This window comes from Microcaecilia unicolor, chromosome 1 (assembly GCF_901765095.1).
Source record: "Microcaecilia unicolor chromosome 1, aMicUni1.1, whole genome shotgun sequence".
Taxonomy (NCBI): Eukaryota; Metazoa; Chordata; class Amphibia; order Gymnophiona; family Siphonopidae; genus Microcaecilia; species Microcaecilia unicolor.
The window spans coordinates 184,465,457-184,482,958 of record NC_044031.1 but is presented as its reverse complement, the minus strand read 5'-3'; the positions used below and the strand labels follow the sequence as shown (position 1 = coordinate 184,482,958).

Genomic DNA, 17,502 nt, shown 5'->3' with positions numbered 1-17,502 from the left:
TCCCCCAAAAATGTGAATAAAAATAGTACTCACCAGCCTCTATGACAGCCTCAGATGTTATAGCCAGGTCCATTAGAGCAGCATGTAGGTCCCTGGAATAGTGTAGTGGTTGGTGCAGGCCCATATCTCCCCCTACCTGTTACACTTGTGGTGGAAACTGTGAGCCCTCCAAAACTCATCAGAAACCCACTGTACCCACATATAGGTGCCCCCTTCACCCATAAGGGCTACTGTAGTGGTGTACAGTTGGGGGTAGTGGGTTTTGGGTGGGTTTTGGAGGGCTCAGCAGACAAGATAAGAGCGCAATGGTGAGAAGTGTACCTGGGAGCATTTATATGAAGTCCATAGCAGTGGCCCCTAGGGTGCCCCATTGCTCTCCTCGGATGTTTGGGGGACCAGTCTGCTAAAAACGCTGGCCCCTCCTACATCCCAATGGCTTGATTTTGTGCATTTTTAACTTGTGCACTTTTTTTCCAAAATGGCCTAAAAGATAAATGCACAAAGCACAAAACCTTGAAACAGTATTTGTGGGGGAAAAAAGACATTTTTCTTTTTTTCAAAATGGTATATTTCCTATTTGGATTTGGTAAGTTTAGCGCAAAACGTCCAAAGACCGACTTATCGAAAATACCCCTCTATCAGGTTCATTTTCAAAAGAGAAGGACACCAATCTTTCTACACAAATCGGAAGATGGGTGCCCTTCTCACAGGGTCGCCCAAATCAGTATAATCAAAAGCTGATTTTGGACGTCCCCAACTGCTTTCCGTCACATGGACGACCAAAGTTCACGGGGGGGGGGGGGGGGGGTGTTGGCGGCGTAGCGAAGGTGGGACTTGGGCGTGCTTAATACTTGGATGTCCTCAAACCATAATGGAAAAAATGGCGTCACTGAAGAGCACTTGGACGACTTTACCTGGTCCTGTTCTTTTACGACCAAGGCACAAAAAGGTACCCAAACTGACCAGATGACCACCGGAGAGAATCGGGGATGACGTCCCCTTACTCCCCCAGTGATCACTAACCCCCCCCCCCCCACCCTCAAAAAAATCTTTAAAAATATTTTTTGCCAGCCTCTATGCCAGCCTCAAATGTCATACTCGGGTCCATCACAGCAGTATGCAGGTCCCTGGAGCAGTTTTAGTGGGTGCAGTGCACTTCAGACAGGCTGACCCAGGCCCATACCTCCCCCAGCTGTTACACTTGTGGTGGTAAATGTGAGTCCTCCAAAACCCACTACAAACCCACTATACCCACATCTAGGTGCCCCCCTTTACCTGTAAAGGCTATGGTAGTGGTGTACAGTTATGGGTAGTGGGTTTTAGGGGGGATTTGGGGGGCTCAGCACACAAGGTAAGGGAGCTATGTACCTGGGAGCAATTTGTGAAGTCCACTGCAGTGCCTCCTAGGGTGCCTGGTTGGTGTCCTGGCATGTCAGAGGGACCAGTGCACTACGAATGTTGGTTCCTCCCACGACCAAAGGGCTTGCATTTGGTCATTTCTGAGATGGGCGTCCTTGGTTTCCATTATCGCCGAAAATCAGAAACAACCAAGTCTAGGGACGACCATCTCTAAGGACGACCTAAATTTCAGGATTTGGGCGTCCCCGACCGTACTATCGAAACGAAAGATGGACGTCCATTTTGTTTTGATAATACGGGTTTCCCCACCCCTCCATTGGGACGTTTTGTGAGGACATCCTCAGCAAAACTTGTCGTCCCTTTCGATTATGCCCTTCTATATGACCCTATTTGAGGACAAGACCAATTGATCACTCAAGCTCATGTATTACGCACATCTATCAAGATTCTTCTGTTAGCCCAATAATACATTGCATATCCTGCCAAAGCTCTAGTTTCTCCACAACCAGTAAAACTACTGAAACATTTTTTAAGATCACCAGATAGCCACTTTAAAATACAACATATGGTGTTAGCTGGCACAGTGCTAGTGACTTATTACGTTGTTACGTTCTGAAGACTCCCTTTACCTTTAAGACACAAGGTAGTAAGAAGATTCAGGTTTGCAGCAGAAAGTATTTGTCATTGTTCTGAAGAGTTTATAAAAATATTATCCATAAATATAACTTCCGAGGTTTGCACCTTATCATCGGTTAGCGTACTTTCATCACTACCATTAAAGAAGAGCACTCACACTCTAAAATCTGTGAGAGTGAGCATCAAGAAACAAGTAGCCAGACTGCTTAAATCCCATGTAAAATGTCTGTTAAGATGAAGGGCTCTGAAAATGTTACTCGGGGGTATGTTTACTAAGGCACGTTAGTGTTTTATATTTAATTTCTTTATTAATTTTTCATAATTACAAAGACATAAATCTTTGACTGATATACCAATATTACATAAAGCCTACTATGTTTTTTAAAACACAAAGAAATCATATTTATACAAGAAAAAATATTGGGTCTTTATAGTCCACAAAAATGAGAGATCCAAGGTTTCAACACTGGAAGTTGAATTTTTAACAACAAAATTATAACAAGGAAATATGAGTAGGTGGTTATCCTATATCTTATAGTCCAGCTAATTCTATCGGTCAGTCTTTCTTGGTGTCTTGCATATCCAGAAAGGCACACAACTGTTCTGGCTCATAGAATATATATCTGTTTTCTTTAAAGGTAATCAAACACTTGCAGGGAAATCTCAGCTGAAAGGAAGCACTAATCAACAGAGTTCTTTGTCTCATTTCCAAAAATTTCTTCCTTCTATGTTGTGTCCAACGGGAAATATCAGGAAAGATTAGGACTTTACTTCCCAGAAATTCAGGTTTAATATTTTTGAAGTATAAACGGAGCATCGCTTCCTTATCTTGCAAAAACACAAATGTAACAATTACAGTTGCTCGTGTTTTAATTTCTTCTGTGGTTTGCTCTAAAAAACCTGATAAGTCCAAGGTCTCAGAAGAAACCTCCCGTTGGTCCAATACTCCTTGTGGAGGAGTCAACTGTGACTTCTTTTTATCTCCCAGGTAATATATTTTTTGTAATGGAGGAAGAGATTGTTCTGGATATTTAAATATATCTTTCAGGAATTTATTAAACATTTCTCTAGCGGACATATAATTTGTCTGAGGAAAGTTTAACATCCGCGCGTTAGTGTTTTAAACATGCCTATAAAGTTAAGGCGCGTTGAACGATAACGTGCCAATGCATCCCTATAGGCGCATTAGTGTTTGATGCGTGTTAGCATTTAACATGCATTTTAAAAAAACGCTAATGCGCCTATAGCACGCCTATGTAAACACAGGCATTGGTTTACTATGGTAGGAGAGCAGTTAATGGAAAAACATGAGATCACAATAATTGCTTTTAAAGATGTACATATATGAAACAGCAGTGTAGTCTTTTTCTATGCTTAGCTCTAACTTTAATGTTTCCACTGAAGTCTACTACTAATCATTTCTACAGTGCTACTAAGTGTATGCAGTGCTGTAGACATTATATGTAGGTACTTTCTCTGTCCTTAGGGGGCTCACAATCTAAGAATTTGTACCTGGGGGTTCTCACAATGTAAGTTTTTTTGTACTTGGGGCAATGGAGGGTTAAGTGACTGGCACAAGCACACAAGGAGTTGTAGTGAGAATTGAACCCAGGTTGCCAGGTTCAAAGCCCACTGCACTAACTATTAGGTTACTCCTCCACTCAAATTGCCCCATCACTCCACTTAGAAGCAAAGGGGCCCTTTTACTAAGCTGCGGTAGGGCTACCACGTGGGTAGCATGCGCCAAATCAACCCTACTACAGGGGTAGTGCGGGCGCCCAGTAGTAATTTTGAAGTTGGCACATGCTGATTCCTGTGGCAGAAAATTATTTTCTACTGCGGGATGCATTCCCAGCAGTAATGAGCAGCACAGCCACATTGCCGCGTGCTGTCTGATTACTGCATGAATAGCACAGAGCCCTTACAACCCAGTGGCAGTAAGGGCTCAGGCAGTAAATAGCCATGCGCTGCTTTTAATATTAACGCATAGCCATTTACTGCCCCATTTTTTACCCACCGTGGTAAAAAATGGCCCAGCACGCTCCAATTTCACGTGCCCACACTAGCACAGGCCACTTTTTACAGCAGCTTAGTAAAGGAGCCCCAAAGATGTTATCAGTTTCATAAATTCCACCCAATCAGCCCCTGCAATGGAGGGAAACCCAAGGAAGAAGGGAGTTCACGTGGAGAGGCATAATCGAACGGGGTGCCCAAGTTTTCCTGGGGCCGTCCTCGCAGGATGTCCCCGCGAAGGGGTGAGGAAACCCGTTTCGATAATACAGTCGGGGACACCCAAATCTCAACCTTAGAGACGATCGTCCCTAGAGATTGTCGTCCCCGATTTTCGGCGATAATGGAAACCGAGGACACCCATCTCAGAAATGACCAAATCCAAGCTATTTGGTCATGGGAGGAGCCAGCATTCGTAGTGTACTGGTCCCCCTCATATGCCAGGACACCAACTGGGCACCCTAGGGGGCACTGCAGTGGACTTCACAAATTGCTCCCGGGTGCATAGCTCCCTTACCTTGTGTGCTGAGCCCCCGAACCCCCCCCCAAAAAAAAAAACCCCACTCCCCACAACTATACACCACTACCATAGACCTAAGGGGTGAAGGGGGTACCTACATGTGGGTACAGTGGGTTTGTGATGGGTTTTGAAGGGCTCACATTTACCACCACAAGTGTAACAGGTAGGGGGGGGGATGGGCCTGGGTCCGCCTGTCTGAAGTGCACTGCATCCACTAAAACTGCTCCAGGGACCTGCATACTGCTGTCATGGAGCTGAGTATAACATTTGAGGCTGGCAAAAAAAAGTTTTTTTTAGGGTGGGAGGGGATTGGTGACCACTGGGGTAGTAAGGGGAGGTCATCCCCGATTCCCGGTGGTCATCTGGTCAGTTCGGGCACCTTTTTGAGGCTTGGTTGCAAGAAAAAATGGACCAAGTAAAGTCAGCCAAGTGCTCGTCAGGGACGCCCTTCTTTTTTCCATTATCGGCCGAGGACGCCCATATGTTAGGCACGCCCCAGTCCCGCCAAAACGCCCCCGTGAACTTTGGTCATCCCTGTGACGGAAAGCAGTTGAGGACGCCCAAAATTGGCTTTTGATTATGCCGATTTGGGCGCCCCTAATAGAAGGACGCCCATCTCCCGATTTGTGTCAGAAGATGGGCGCCCTTCTCTTTCAAAAATAAGCCTGTTAGGGACCTATTTACTAAGGTGCACTAAGCTAATGCTAGAGAGACCTAATATATCTCTAACATTAGTGTGTGCTAATTTTTAGCATGTGCTAAAAATGCTAGTGTGCCTATAGTGCAGCTTAGTAAACAGGGCCCTTAGTATTCTTTACTGCAAGGCCCGGGGGCCAGTAGTGGTCCCCTTCGACATTAATTGTGGCCCCTTGACTCTTTCCCCAGTACACAATCTCCTTCCACCTTTTCTTTAGACTTGCTGCCCTCATACCTCCATAAATTATTCTGTTTAATCTCTATACCACACAGCTCTTGCTGAGTTTAAGCTAGGTGCTAGCCAGAATCTCACTATATTCTCACAAGACTGAGAGATTACCATGCAATTCAAACTTACTGCGAGCCATGTAGTGCTGGAAGAAAACAGAATGGCTGTTGAAAAGATGGTGCCACAAACAGCCTCCAGAGAAGGTATGGGGGGGGGATTAAAAACTGGAGGATGGGACAGAGCCAGCTTGAAGGGAAGGCTAAGTGGGTGTCTGAAGCTTTATCAGGTGACGATGTTGGGTATTTTTTTTTTTTTTTTTGATACACTGTCTCCCACTTGAAAAATAGCAAAGATCTTTGACTGGAGCGTTCCCTAAATTTTCTGAGGTAGATCCCCTTCACCTTGCTTTTAGAAAAGAGCTCTTTCGGAAACTGTGATTTCAATCTATGCCACTGCCTGTTACAGAAAAGTTTGTTTAAAAAAATACTGATTTATAGCAAACTTTATAATGTGTTCAATATTAAACCAGTTTCTAAAGTAAGTTAAGTTTTAAAATATTTTAAACTTACTCATCTCGGGAACAGGCAGGAAATCCATTTTTGTAATCTTCTGCAGCACATGAACTTGAAGCCAAACCTTTTTTTTTTGTTTGTTTGTTTTTTAAGGAAGACTTTCTTCTATTCAGGGTTGCAGTCTTTTTTATCTGCTCCCTTGCACAAAGTTCCGGGGTATATATATTAATTTTGCATCTGGGAGGAGCTGAGAAAATTCATTGTTTTTAAAAGAATTAACATCTGAATTGTTTGGTAAAAGAAATCGTACACCACCCAGTACACTGCATATCATATTCAGTAATCCTCTAGGCAAGGGGAATTTAAATATGATCTACTGGAAATTCCCCATATAAATATACAATAGCACACGAATACAGAACTCTGCCCACATACACAAATGCACACTCTCCTGCACAGTCCCTGATACTGAAAATATACACCTGCTCCCTACAAACAGATACACATACACGCTGTCACTTATCCAGACATTTCTCCTTATACTCTTCTCACACTTCTATGGTCCTACTTCCATTCAAGTTATCAGGATATCCCTAAAAAATATCCATCTACTCCCTCTTTGTGAGCACCCCTTATTTTACTTTAGTCACAATATATAAATTAAATAACAATCTAGTGACTACTCTTTTGCAATTTTCATTCACTTTATTATCCACACCAAAAGTGTTATAAAAGTCTAATGTTTTTAATTCTTTATGGTTTTCTTGCATCCATCCATTCAAACACAATCACTCTACTACTTCATCCTCTCTTCTAATTCAATTGTTCCTTGCTTACATTAGATCCTAGGCGATCGCATAATACATAGAATTCAGTAATCCCATATGTGTTCAGGGTATAAATACAACTTATCTCATTTGTAACCTTCCTCTCGATCTCACTATACTATATTAGAAGTCCTCCTTTCCTCAGTAATAGTCCATTCAAAAGAGTATTATTGCCTCTGATGCAGAGCAAGCCGCATTGAGCCTGCCATGAGTGGGAAAGCGCGGGGTACAAATGTAGCAAAAATAAAATAAAATAACTTTCTGGTCAGATATTCATGAAATATATTTACATCCACAGCTTCCACTGTAGGTATATATATCCCATGTATATTCATTAAGGATATCCGGAGAGCCTAACTGATTTATATCCCTGCCTTAATGTCTAAACTCTTCCGCTAAACTCTCCTTTTAAATATCCCCATATGCTCATCTTATAAGTGAATTTCCACACAGATATCCATCCCTATACGCCCCTCTGCTGCAACCCGCATTCTCTCTTAAGTGACAAGTGAATCCTGTGTAACCCCCTGCTTAACATGGTCTATGACTATGCCCGGGATAGTTGGACATAAGGGGTGCTTGGTGCACACTGTTATTTATTGATTGGGACCAGAGCCAAGACTTGGATTGTATGATGGAGACCACACCAGTTCTTTTTGCTGAAACCAGAACGTTTACTGTTCTTCAGTTGATGAGGGTACAACTTCCACCATGTTAAAGCAGATGGCCAACTATATACAGTAGATATACTCCTCTCCTCCAGTAATAAAAACAAATTGCATTCATTTACTCCTTATTTCTCCTTGTTACACAAGCCCACTCACCAGATAGGTGAGGGCTTGGCTTGCACAGTTCACTTGATGGAGTGGATGGAATACACCCCAGGGTACTGAAAGAATTCAAACATGAAATTGCTGATCTGCTGTTAGTGATCTGTAACCTGTCATTAAAATCGTCGGTAGTACCTGAAGATTAGGATGGCCAATGTAACGCCGATTTTTTAAAAGAGTTCCAGGAGCGATCTGGGAAATTACAGACTGGTAAATTTGACTTCAGTGCCAGGCAAAATAGCAGAAACTGTTATAAAGAATAAAATCATGGAACCCACTTCTCCTCTTCCTCCACTCTCTATCTCTGTTGATAACACCCTCATCCTCCCCGTCCCATCTGCCCGCAACCTCGGAGTCATCATCAACTCCTCCCTCTCCTTCTCTGCGCATATCCAACAGACTGCCAAGACCTGTCGCTTCTTCCTCTTCAACATCAGCAAAATTCGCCCTTTCCTCTCTGAGCACACCACCAGAACTCTCGTCCACGCTCTCATTACCTCTCGCCTTGATTACTGCAACTTACTCCTCACCGGCCTCCCACTCAGCCATCTATCCCCCCTTCAATCAGTTCAGAACGCTGCTGCACGTCTTATATTCCGCCAAAACCGATATACTCATATCACCCCTCTCCTCAAATCACTTCATTGGCTTCCGATCAGATATCGCATACAATTCAAGCTCCTCCTCCTTACCTACAAATGCACTCAGTCTGCGGCTCCTCACTACCTCTCCACCCTCATCTCCCCCTATGTTCCCGCCCGTAACCTCCGCTCACAGGACAAAGCCCTTCTCTCAGTACCCTTCTCCACCACTGCCAACTCCAGGCTCCGCTCATTCTGCCTTGCCTCACCCCATGCCTGGAACAATCTTCCTTTACCCATACGCCATGCCCCCTCCCTACCCATCTTCAAATCTCTGCTTAAAACTCACCTCTTCAATGCTGCCTTCGGCGCCTAACCGCTCGAGATATATAGAATGCCCCAATCTATCCACCCTATCAGAATAACTGTTCACTCGTCCTCTAGATTGTTCACTTGTCTTTAGATTGTTCTCTTGTCTTTTAGATTGTAAGCTCTTTGAGCAGGGACTGTCCTTCTATGTTTAAATTGTACAGCGCTGCGTAACCCTAGTAGCGCTTTAGAACAGGGGCGTAGCCACGGGTGGACCTGGACGGGCCCAGGCCCACCCATTTTCCCTCCAGGCCCGCCCATCCACACTGCTGTCTCTATCCCTTTTGTCCCACGGAGGCAGCGCTTCCTTCCTGCCCTGTCTTCTCCCGAAGCTCCGCTGCATCGGTCCCTCCCTGCAAGTAGAATCCTCCTTCGCCGGTCGCGCTGCGCTGCCATGCAATTGCACACGCAGTTACACTCCTCCCCCTGCCGCGTCTATCTGGCCCTCTGTGATGCACTTCCTGTTTAGGGCCGGATGAACGCGGTGGGGGAGGAGCGAAGCTCCATGTGCATGGCAGCGCAGCGCAACCGGCGAAGGAGGATTCTACTTGCAGGGAGGGACCGATGCAGCGGAGCTTCGGGAGAAGACAGGGCAGGAAGGAAGCGCTGCCTCCGTGGTACAAAAGGGATAGAGACAGCGCGAAGGATGCGGATGGGCGGACCTGGAGGAAAAGTGGCTGAGCTGCTGGGACATGGGAGGGAGAGGAGGAAGGGGCTGGAGGGAAGGGAGAGAGTTGCTGGGACATGGGAGGGAGAGGAAGAAGGGACTGGAAGGAAGGGAGAGAGTTGCTGGGACATGGGAGGGAGAGGAAGAAGGGACTGGAGGGAAGGGAGAGAGCTACTGGATATGGGAGGGAGAGGAAGAAGGGACTGGAGGGAAGGGAGAGAGCTGCTGGGACATGGGAGGGAGAGGAAGAAGGGACTGGAGGGAAGGGAGAGAGCCTCTGGGACATGGGAGGGAGAGGAAGAAGGGACTGGAGGGAAGGGAGAGAGCCGCTGGGACATGGGAGGGAGAGGAAGAAGGGACTGGAGGGAAGGGAGAGAGCCGCTGGGACATGGGAGGGAGAGGAAGAAGGGACTGGAGGGAAGGGAGAGAGCCGCTGGGACATGGGAGGGAGAGGAAGAAGGGACTAGAGGGAAGGGAGAGAGCCGCTGGGACATGGGAGGGAGAGGAAGAAGGGACTGGAGGGAAGGGAGAGAGCCGCTGGGACATGGGAGGGAAAGAAAGAAGGGACAGGAGGGAAGGGAGAGAGCCGCTGGACATGGGAGGATAGGGAGAGGGGAGATGGATGGAAGGATGCAGAGAGAAAGGGGAAAGACTGGAAGGATGTGGAGAGAGAGAGAGAGGGGAGACTGAACAGAAAAGGGTAGAGAGATAGAGACACTAGATGGAAGGATCAGGAGAGAGGGTAGATGGGTGGAAGGATGAGGAGAGAAAGAGGGAAGACACTGGATGGAAGGGTAGGGAGAAAAAGGAGACGCTGGATGCAAAAGAAAGAGGGGAGCTGCTGGATGGAAAGAGGGAGAGGACAGAGTAGGGAAAGACTGGAGAATAAGAGGAAGGGGCATGTGGAGAACAATGGTGAGGAAAAGATGAAAAGCCATAGGTGGTGAATGGACAGGAAACCCTGGCAAGAGAAAGACGAAGGAAAGCAGAATCTAGAGACTGGGAGCAACACAATGAGAAAAAGTAAATGGCCATACAACAAAGGTAAAGAAAATAATTTTATTTTAATTTAGGATAAAGTAATATGGTACCTGTGTTAAAGTTTCAGAGACCAATACTTCCTTCCTTAGGTCAGGAGAGGATACCATAACAGCGTTATGCTGACCTGAGGCAGGAGATTTTGGCCTCTGAAAGCTCATTGAAAAGGGTGTTAGGCTTTTAAATACATTTTCTGAAACCTGATGCACTGAAAAGCAGCACTTTACCCCTATGTGACAAATGCATCTGATTAGTGTGACTAAATTTTGCTGGGGAAGGGGGAATAGAGAGAAAATTTTGTGTCCACCCACTTTAGGTTCAGGCCCATCCAAAATTGGCAGTCTGGCTACGCCACTGCTTTAGAAATGCTAGTTAGTAGTAGTAATAGGACAGAGTAAGCAGCATGGGTTCAGTCAAGGAAAGTCTTACCTCACCAATGTGCTTAATTTCTTTGAAGGCATGGATAAATATGTGTATAAAGGTGAGCTGGTTGATGTGTTTATCTGGAATTTCAGAAAGCTTTTGACAAATTTCCTCATGAGAGACTCCTGAGAAAATTAAAAAGTCATGGGACAGGAAGCAATGTTCTTCTGTAGATTAGGAATTGGTTATTGGACACAAAAGAAAGGGTGGGGTTTAATGGCCATTTTTCTCAATGGGGGCGGGGAATACTGGAGTGTTCAGGGATATGTACTGGGACCAGTGCTATTTAATTTTAATATATTTATAAATGATTGTCGTTGTACCCCCCTCGTTCCTCAGTGTAAAGTGTCCCTGAGCACTTAAAATTTCTTTCAGTGCCCAGAATCACCTCACCAAGGACGGAGAGGCCGACAGTTCACTAACCACGCCTCAAAATCTCAAAGAAAATGAGGGGAAAAATAAGCTAATTTTGGATTTGTCCTGCTTTTGAAATAACCAAACGGAAAAAATGATTAACCAAAAACAACAAGATTTTAATTCAATTCAAATACTAAAGAATAAATTATTAATTAACAGACTTTAACCACTAACCTTAACATTTATATTCTAGTGCAAAAGAAATGTACTTTACAATTGTATAACTTTTTTTCTCTTTTTCAGAATTTCCCTCTCTGGTATCGATACCAAGATTCTTATCAGATAAGTATTAATTGTAAATTTTTCTTTCTGAATAATTTCTTTCTTAACTCTCCCTTGTATCTCAACTTTAAAGAGTTGATACTTTGTGTCCTTTTTCTCTTCCCTTTTCTCACAGGTCCTCGTAAGACAACCCCAGTGACCCAACTCAGGTAAGTAAAAATTATTTCGCTGTCCTGTCACTGTGTTGTCACTTAGCTGTGGTTTTTTTCTGATGCAGAATCCTTCACGGTCTTTCTTGCGTGGGAGCTCAGGTTTTCCAGACTTCTTTGCCACTGTCTTTGCCACCGTCACCCTACACCTCACTCTTAATAAAAATAAATGGAAGGAAAACCCTATCTACTTAACCAACCCCTTCTCACACTAAATGACTTAAAAGTATATAATTTATAACACAGGGCAACACTTAACTAAGAAAATTAAAATAACTATACCCTCGCTAAACCCCCTAACCTTACTTATTTTTCCCTAAACTAATGAGCTCAAACATATATACACCTCCTTACACCTTTCACCAGAAAAAATTTCAAAACACTTCCAACTCACCACTTTCCCCTCACACACTGCCCTCCTATCACCAAACTCAGTCAAAATCCCACTTCCAACCTTCTCAAAATCACTCCAAACTCACCACATTAACCACACCACCAAACACACTTCCTTCCACCTCCACAGTCACCAGCGCTCTGCCAACTGTCCCACTGACCGTTTCCTAGGAGACGGCTGCTTGGCTTGGGATTCCGCCCTCAGCCAGCCAATCCCTAGTCCTGCTCAACATTCCAACTCTCCCTGCTGACAAGCGGAATGTTGAGCAGCACTGCTCAACCCCCATTTTAACTGAAAAATCCCCATAGAAATCAATGGGAAATTCTTCAATTAATATAAAACCCCTATAAATTTCCATCAAATTACCCCAAATTTCCCATGCCAATTAAACCTCCCATCCTCTATTAAACGGTGTTTTTAAAATTTAAATATCCCAACATTTAACCCCGCCACGCAACAATCTTCTAAAAACCCCTGAAAAAATTCCTAAAAAATTTAAAACCTATTTCAAAAATTTAATATTCCCCTCTGAACCTACTCCGTCGAATTTAACCAGTTAACCCTTTCCTAACCCCTTAAAACTAGACCCCCCCCAAATGACCCCCTTAAATTATTCAAATTCAAAAACTAATATACCAGAAAAATCCCAAAAAATTCCCCGACCCCAAATCCAAAAACAGAATTTAAAAATCATTAACCGTTAAATTTCTAAAAATCAAAAACCGCATTAATACAATTTAAAAATAAACTAATTTAAATTCTGGGTTAAAAACCCCTTACCTGCTTTCCCGATTTTCCTCACACACGACCACTCCCATTGGATCCGGTCCCGGACGTCCTCAGTCAAAATCGGAGGCAAAAACAAAAAACCTCCGAAGCCGGCCCAAAATTTAGGCCCCGGATTCGGCCTAGTCAGACAAACACGCGTTGCCGGTTTGTGCATGAGGCGCGCCGCCTCATGCACGCGCGCGCCGACGTCTCACACACATCGCCGGCTTCCTTCTCCTTCCCAGCTCTCTTCTTCAGGCCAGAACCAGCCCACAAAAACCCGACGCCGCTCCCCGCAGCAGTTCCCTCTCTCGCAACGCTCCACCCCGCTCCGGTTCCGGGGATGTGCCCCCGAACCGTCACCCCCGATATTTACTGGCCCAAACAGGGCCCGAAAACGTCCCACATCGCTCTTCACTCCCGGGGACGTGCTTAATCGTCCCGGGAGCAAAAACAAAAACAAAATTGCGGCGCTGCCTCACGGACTAGCCCCCCCCCCGGAGCCCAAAACAGACCCGGGGTAAGTTTTTATATTTATTTATTTTTTCTTTAACCCTTAACCCTTGTTACATTCGCCCGGGCTTAACAAACCGAATATTGTCCTCAATATTCTCATTCCTACTCCAATATTCATAAATTCAGATTCCACACTTTCACCCAAATCCATAATCTTATCATTCTATCCAAATTCTTCCTTCCATCCAAACCAATACTCTAACCATTCAAACTCCTTCTATCTAACAATCATACCTAAACTTAACCTTTCCCCCTCTTTTTTTTTTCCCATCAACAAAGTTGATATACTGTCATCATCTTTACATTATAAGTATTACCACTTTGAACTGAAACATATTATATCTTAATACCATCTCAGACTTTTTATGACATCACATATTCCCCCACTCCCCTCTTAACCCAGGAAAAAATTTTCCCTAAGGTAAGCAGAACAAGTACCCTTAGTACTTCTGTTTGACACCCTTATCTCCTCAGTATTTACAGGACCATCCTCCCCTAACCCAGGATTAATAATAACATCTGTTCTGATAGTATACCACCCCTTATTAATTTCAGATCCCACTTTTGATTCAACTTTTAGATCAGGAAGCTTTTCTTCCTGAACTTGGCCAATTTCACATTCCTCAACCTCCAAATCATATTTTTTTACTGCATCCCTATGTACAGTTTTCACATCACCTTTGTAATTACGAATTTTAATCACATTTAACTTTTCTCCCAAAACCTCCAGGACTTCATATGGGTGTGATTCCCATATATCCTGAATCTTGTGCCTTCCCGGGAACCTCTGCCTCCTGAGCAATACCCAATCCCCCTCCTGAAGAGATTCAGCTCCACATTTTTGATTGTAATAGTTTTTCATTTTCAGATTCTGTTTAGTCGCCCAATTCTTCGCCAGTTCCCGGGTACATTCCAAATTTTCCCTGTGCACTTGGATCCAATCTTCCAAATTCTTAATCCTTCCCCAATCCTCATTATCTTCTACCTCTGGCACCAGCATATCTTGTGGAAGTAAACTCTCCCTTCCCAAGAACAGATACGCAGGTGTGAAACCTGTTGAATGGTGTATTGAGCTATTATAAATCTGATTCAGCTCAGGTAGAAAACTCGACCAATTCCTCTTCTTTTCCTCAGGGAATGTACGCAGAATCTGATGGAGTGTTCTGTTAAACCGTTCGCATCGCCCATTCCCCTGAGGGTGGTATGGTGTGGTCCGGGACTTCTTAATTCCATACCACTGACACAACTCCTTTATAATAGCTGACTCGAATGTGGGCCCTTGATCCGAATGCAACCGCTCTGGAGATCCATAGACTGCAAACCATCTGTCAATTAATACTTTCGCCGTGGTCTTCGCGGTCTGGTTCTTTGTAGGAACGGCAATAGCGAACCGTGAAAACATATCGGTCAAAATGAGTATGTTCTCGAATCCTCTCCCATCCCTTTCCAACACCGTGTAGTCTATGGCCAAGACTTCATTCGGACGCACTACATTGAAGCAGCTCATCTCACTTTTCTCTCTGGGGAACAGCTCTCTAGCAAAGCAACACCTTCGACACTTCTGTATCCAGCTGTCAATGTCCTTCTTCATGTTCACCCAGAAATGCTGTTTTCTGATGTTTTTAAAAGTGGTTTCTAACGCAAAGTGCCCCATCTGGTTGTGAAACATTTCTAAAATTTCACTCTTGCATACATCCGGCACCACTACTTGTCTCATGTCTGTTCCCAACCGGCAATCTTCATAAGTTCGGTACAATATTCCACCTTCGAGTCGCAATCTTGCTCGATGTTTCCATAACAGCTTTTTCTCCTGAGAATCCAACTCTTCTGAACAGGGTGTATAGTCATTCTCTAGCCAAGCTATGATGGTTTTCAAAGTAGCATCCTCCCTCTGGGCTTTCTCGAATTCAGTGTTTGGTCCTCTTCCAAATACAGCATTGCAGTTTTTCCGGCCGCTCACTCTTCTCTTCTTTGACTTTACTGAGATTGTTGCACATCGAAATTCAAAAAAATCTTTCTCCCCATTCTTCTCATCATTCTCGGGTTCGTCTTGATCTGGCATTCGTGAAAGTACATCAGCCACCAAATTAGTTCTTCCAGGCTTATATTCCACATCGAACTCTAACTCAGCTAATTGCGCTAACCAGCGCTGTTCTACTGCTTGCACTTTTGAGGTTTCCAAATATTTAAGAGGATTGTGGTCTGTCCGTAATATGAATTTCCGATAAATCAGGTATTCCCTGAACTTCTCTGTGGCTGCCCATTTAAAAGCCAGCAATTCCAACTTAAAGGCGGAATAATTGTTCGAATTTCTTTCTGACTTCCGCAGACCACGGCTTGCATATGCGATGACTTTTTCAACACCCTCCTGAACTTGACTCAGGATAGCTCCTAATCCTCGATTACTGGCATCCGTTGTTAGGATGAAAGGCTCTGTAAATATTGGATAGGCCAACACTGGAGCTGTAGACAGTTTTTTCTTCAAAGTGTCAAACGCTTGCTGACAATCTTCGTTCCACTCAATTTTGGATCCTTCCGAAACATTTTTCCCCGTCAATGCATGCAGCGGAGCAGCTATTTGTGCAAAATTCTTAACAAAGCGCCGGTAAAAACTGGCAAATCCCATGAAGCTCCGTATCTCGGTTTTACTACTCGGAACTTTCCATTCTTGCATAGTTCTTATCTTCTCCTGATCAGCTGAGACCCCTTTTTCGGACACCACATACCCAAGGAATCTCACCTCTTGACACAGTATTCTACATTTTGCAGGCTTCAACTTTAAACCGCAAGTCCTCATCCTTTGGAACACCATTTCCAATCTCCTTAGATGTTCCTTGAAGTTTGGCGCATAAACTAGGATGTCGTCCAGGTATAGGAGAAGGACCTCGAAAACATACTCATTCAGTACCGACTCCATCAACCGCTGGAAACTAGCTGGAGCATTACACAATCCGAATGGCATTCTGGTCCATTCGAACAGTCCAAAAGGGGTGGTCACAGCCGTCTTTTCCATGTCTTCCGAAGCCATCCCCATTTGGAAGTACCCGGAAGTCATATCAAGTGACGAAAACCATTTGGAGTTTCCCAATGCATCCAAGGACTCGTCGATTCGGGGCAGTGGATATGCATCCCGTATGGTGACTGCATTTAACCTCCGATAATCACAACAGAATCGGAGGCTACCATCTTTCTTTTTGATGACAACTGCAGGAGAGGCCCACGGACTATAGCTCTTCCTAAGGATTCCTTGTCGTACCAGCTCCTGTACGTGTGACTTGAATTGTTCGAATATATGAGGGGATACTCGTCTGTAAGGCTGCTTGATCGGTCGAGCCTCACCAGTGTCGATCTTATGCCTCACTAGGTCAGTGTATCCAATATCGGTGTCATCACGTGAAAAGACAGATCGGTACCTCCACAAGAGCTCCTTAAGTTCTTCTTTTTGTTCAGGTAACAGTTTTTCCCAATCAACTTTCACCTTTGGAATTTGCTGTTCCCATCCCTCCTCCATACTCTCAGGCATGTCGGCTTCTTTTTCAGAAATTATCGAAGCTGGTATGTGAACTTCTGCGATCCGAGTCCGGCCCGGAATGATGACATCCTGAATTCCAATGTTTATCATTCTTACTGGAATGTTTCCTCGTTCTTGCTGTACCAAAAGATTTGCCACCATAATCTTATCTGGTAGACTAACTTTTTGGGAAGCTGTCACCAATAAAGGCCCGGTGATCTCCCTCACAAGCTGACATTTCCCTATAACCACTTTCTCCGACATGGCCGGTATGATCTGACCCACGCTCCCCTGCAGCTTGACCAGACCATCAGCCTGTCTGACCTTAGTCACTTGTTTTTGTGCAATTTTCGATAGAATTCCTGAAATTCTCCCTTGCTCAAGTGTAAAGCAGGCAAGGTCCTTGAACAGACCCTCTAAATGCCTCAGGACATTCATGCCCACAATTCCTTGGATTGGTTGACTCTCTATCCGGCCATTACAGAAGTTATCCTTTATCACGAAAATGCACCTTTCCGGTACCAGCTGACCCAAACATTGCACATCTGCATCTATGTAACCAAGCACCGGAAGGTCTGTCCCATTTACAGCCACAAGCGTCAGTTGACTTGCATCTTGTAAGCAATCCGTGTTTTCGAAGTTTTTATAAAAAAACTTGCCAGTATTGTGGACACACTGGACCCGGTATCCACCGTGCAGAGAGTTTCTACTCCATCAATCTTCACCTTCATTAAGGGGCTCGTCCCAATTGCCTTTTCACTCAATAGC

General features: G+C 44.4%; 1 protein-coding gene across 1 annotated transcript in view; it reads right to left on the bottom strand.

Moving 5' to 3' along the window:
- LOC115470195 (glutamate decarboxylase 1-like) overlaps positions 1-17,502 on the bottom strand; it is a 137,667-nt gene that overhangs the window by 107,630 nt on the left and 12,535 nt on the right. The window contains exon 2 of the mRNA XM_030203161.1: positions 6,020-6,209. Within this exon, the coding sequence (XP_030059021.1) occupies positions 6,020-6,047 (28 nt within the window). The 5' untranslated portion in view covers positions 6,048-6,209. The remainder of the gene's footprint in view (positions 1-6,019; positions 6,210-17,502) is intronic.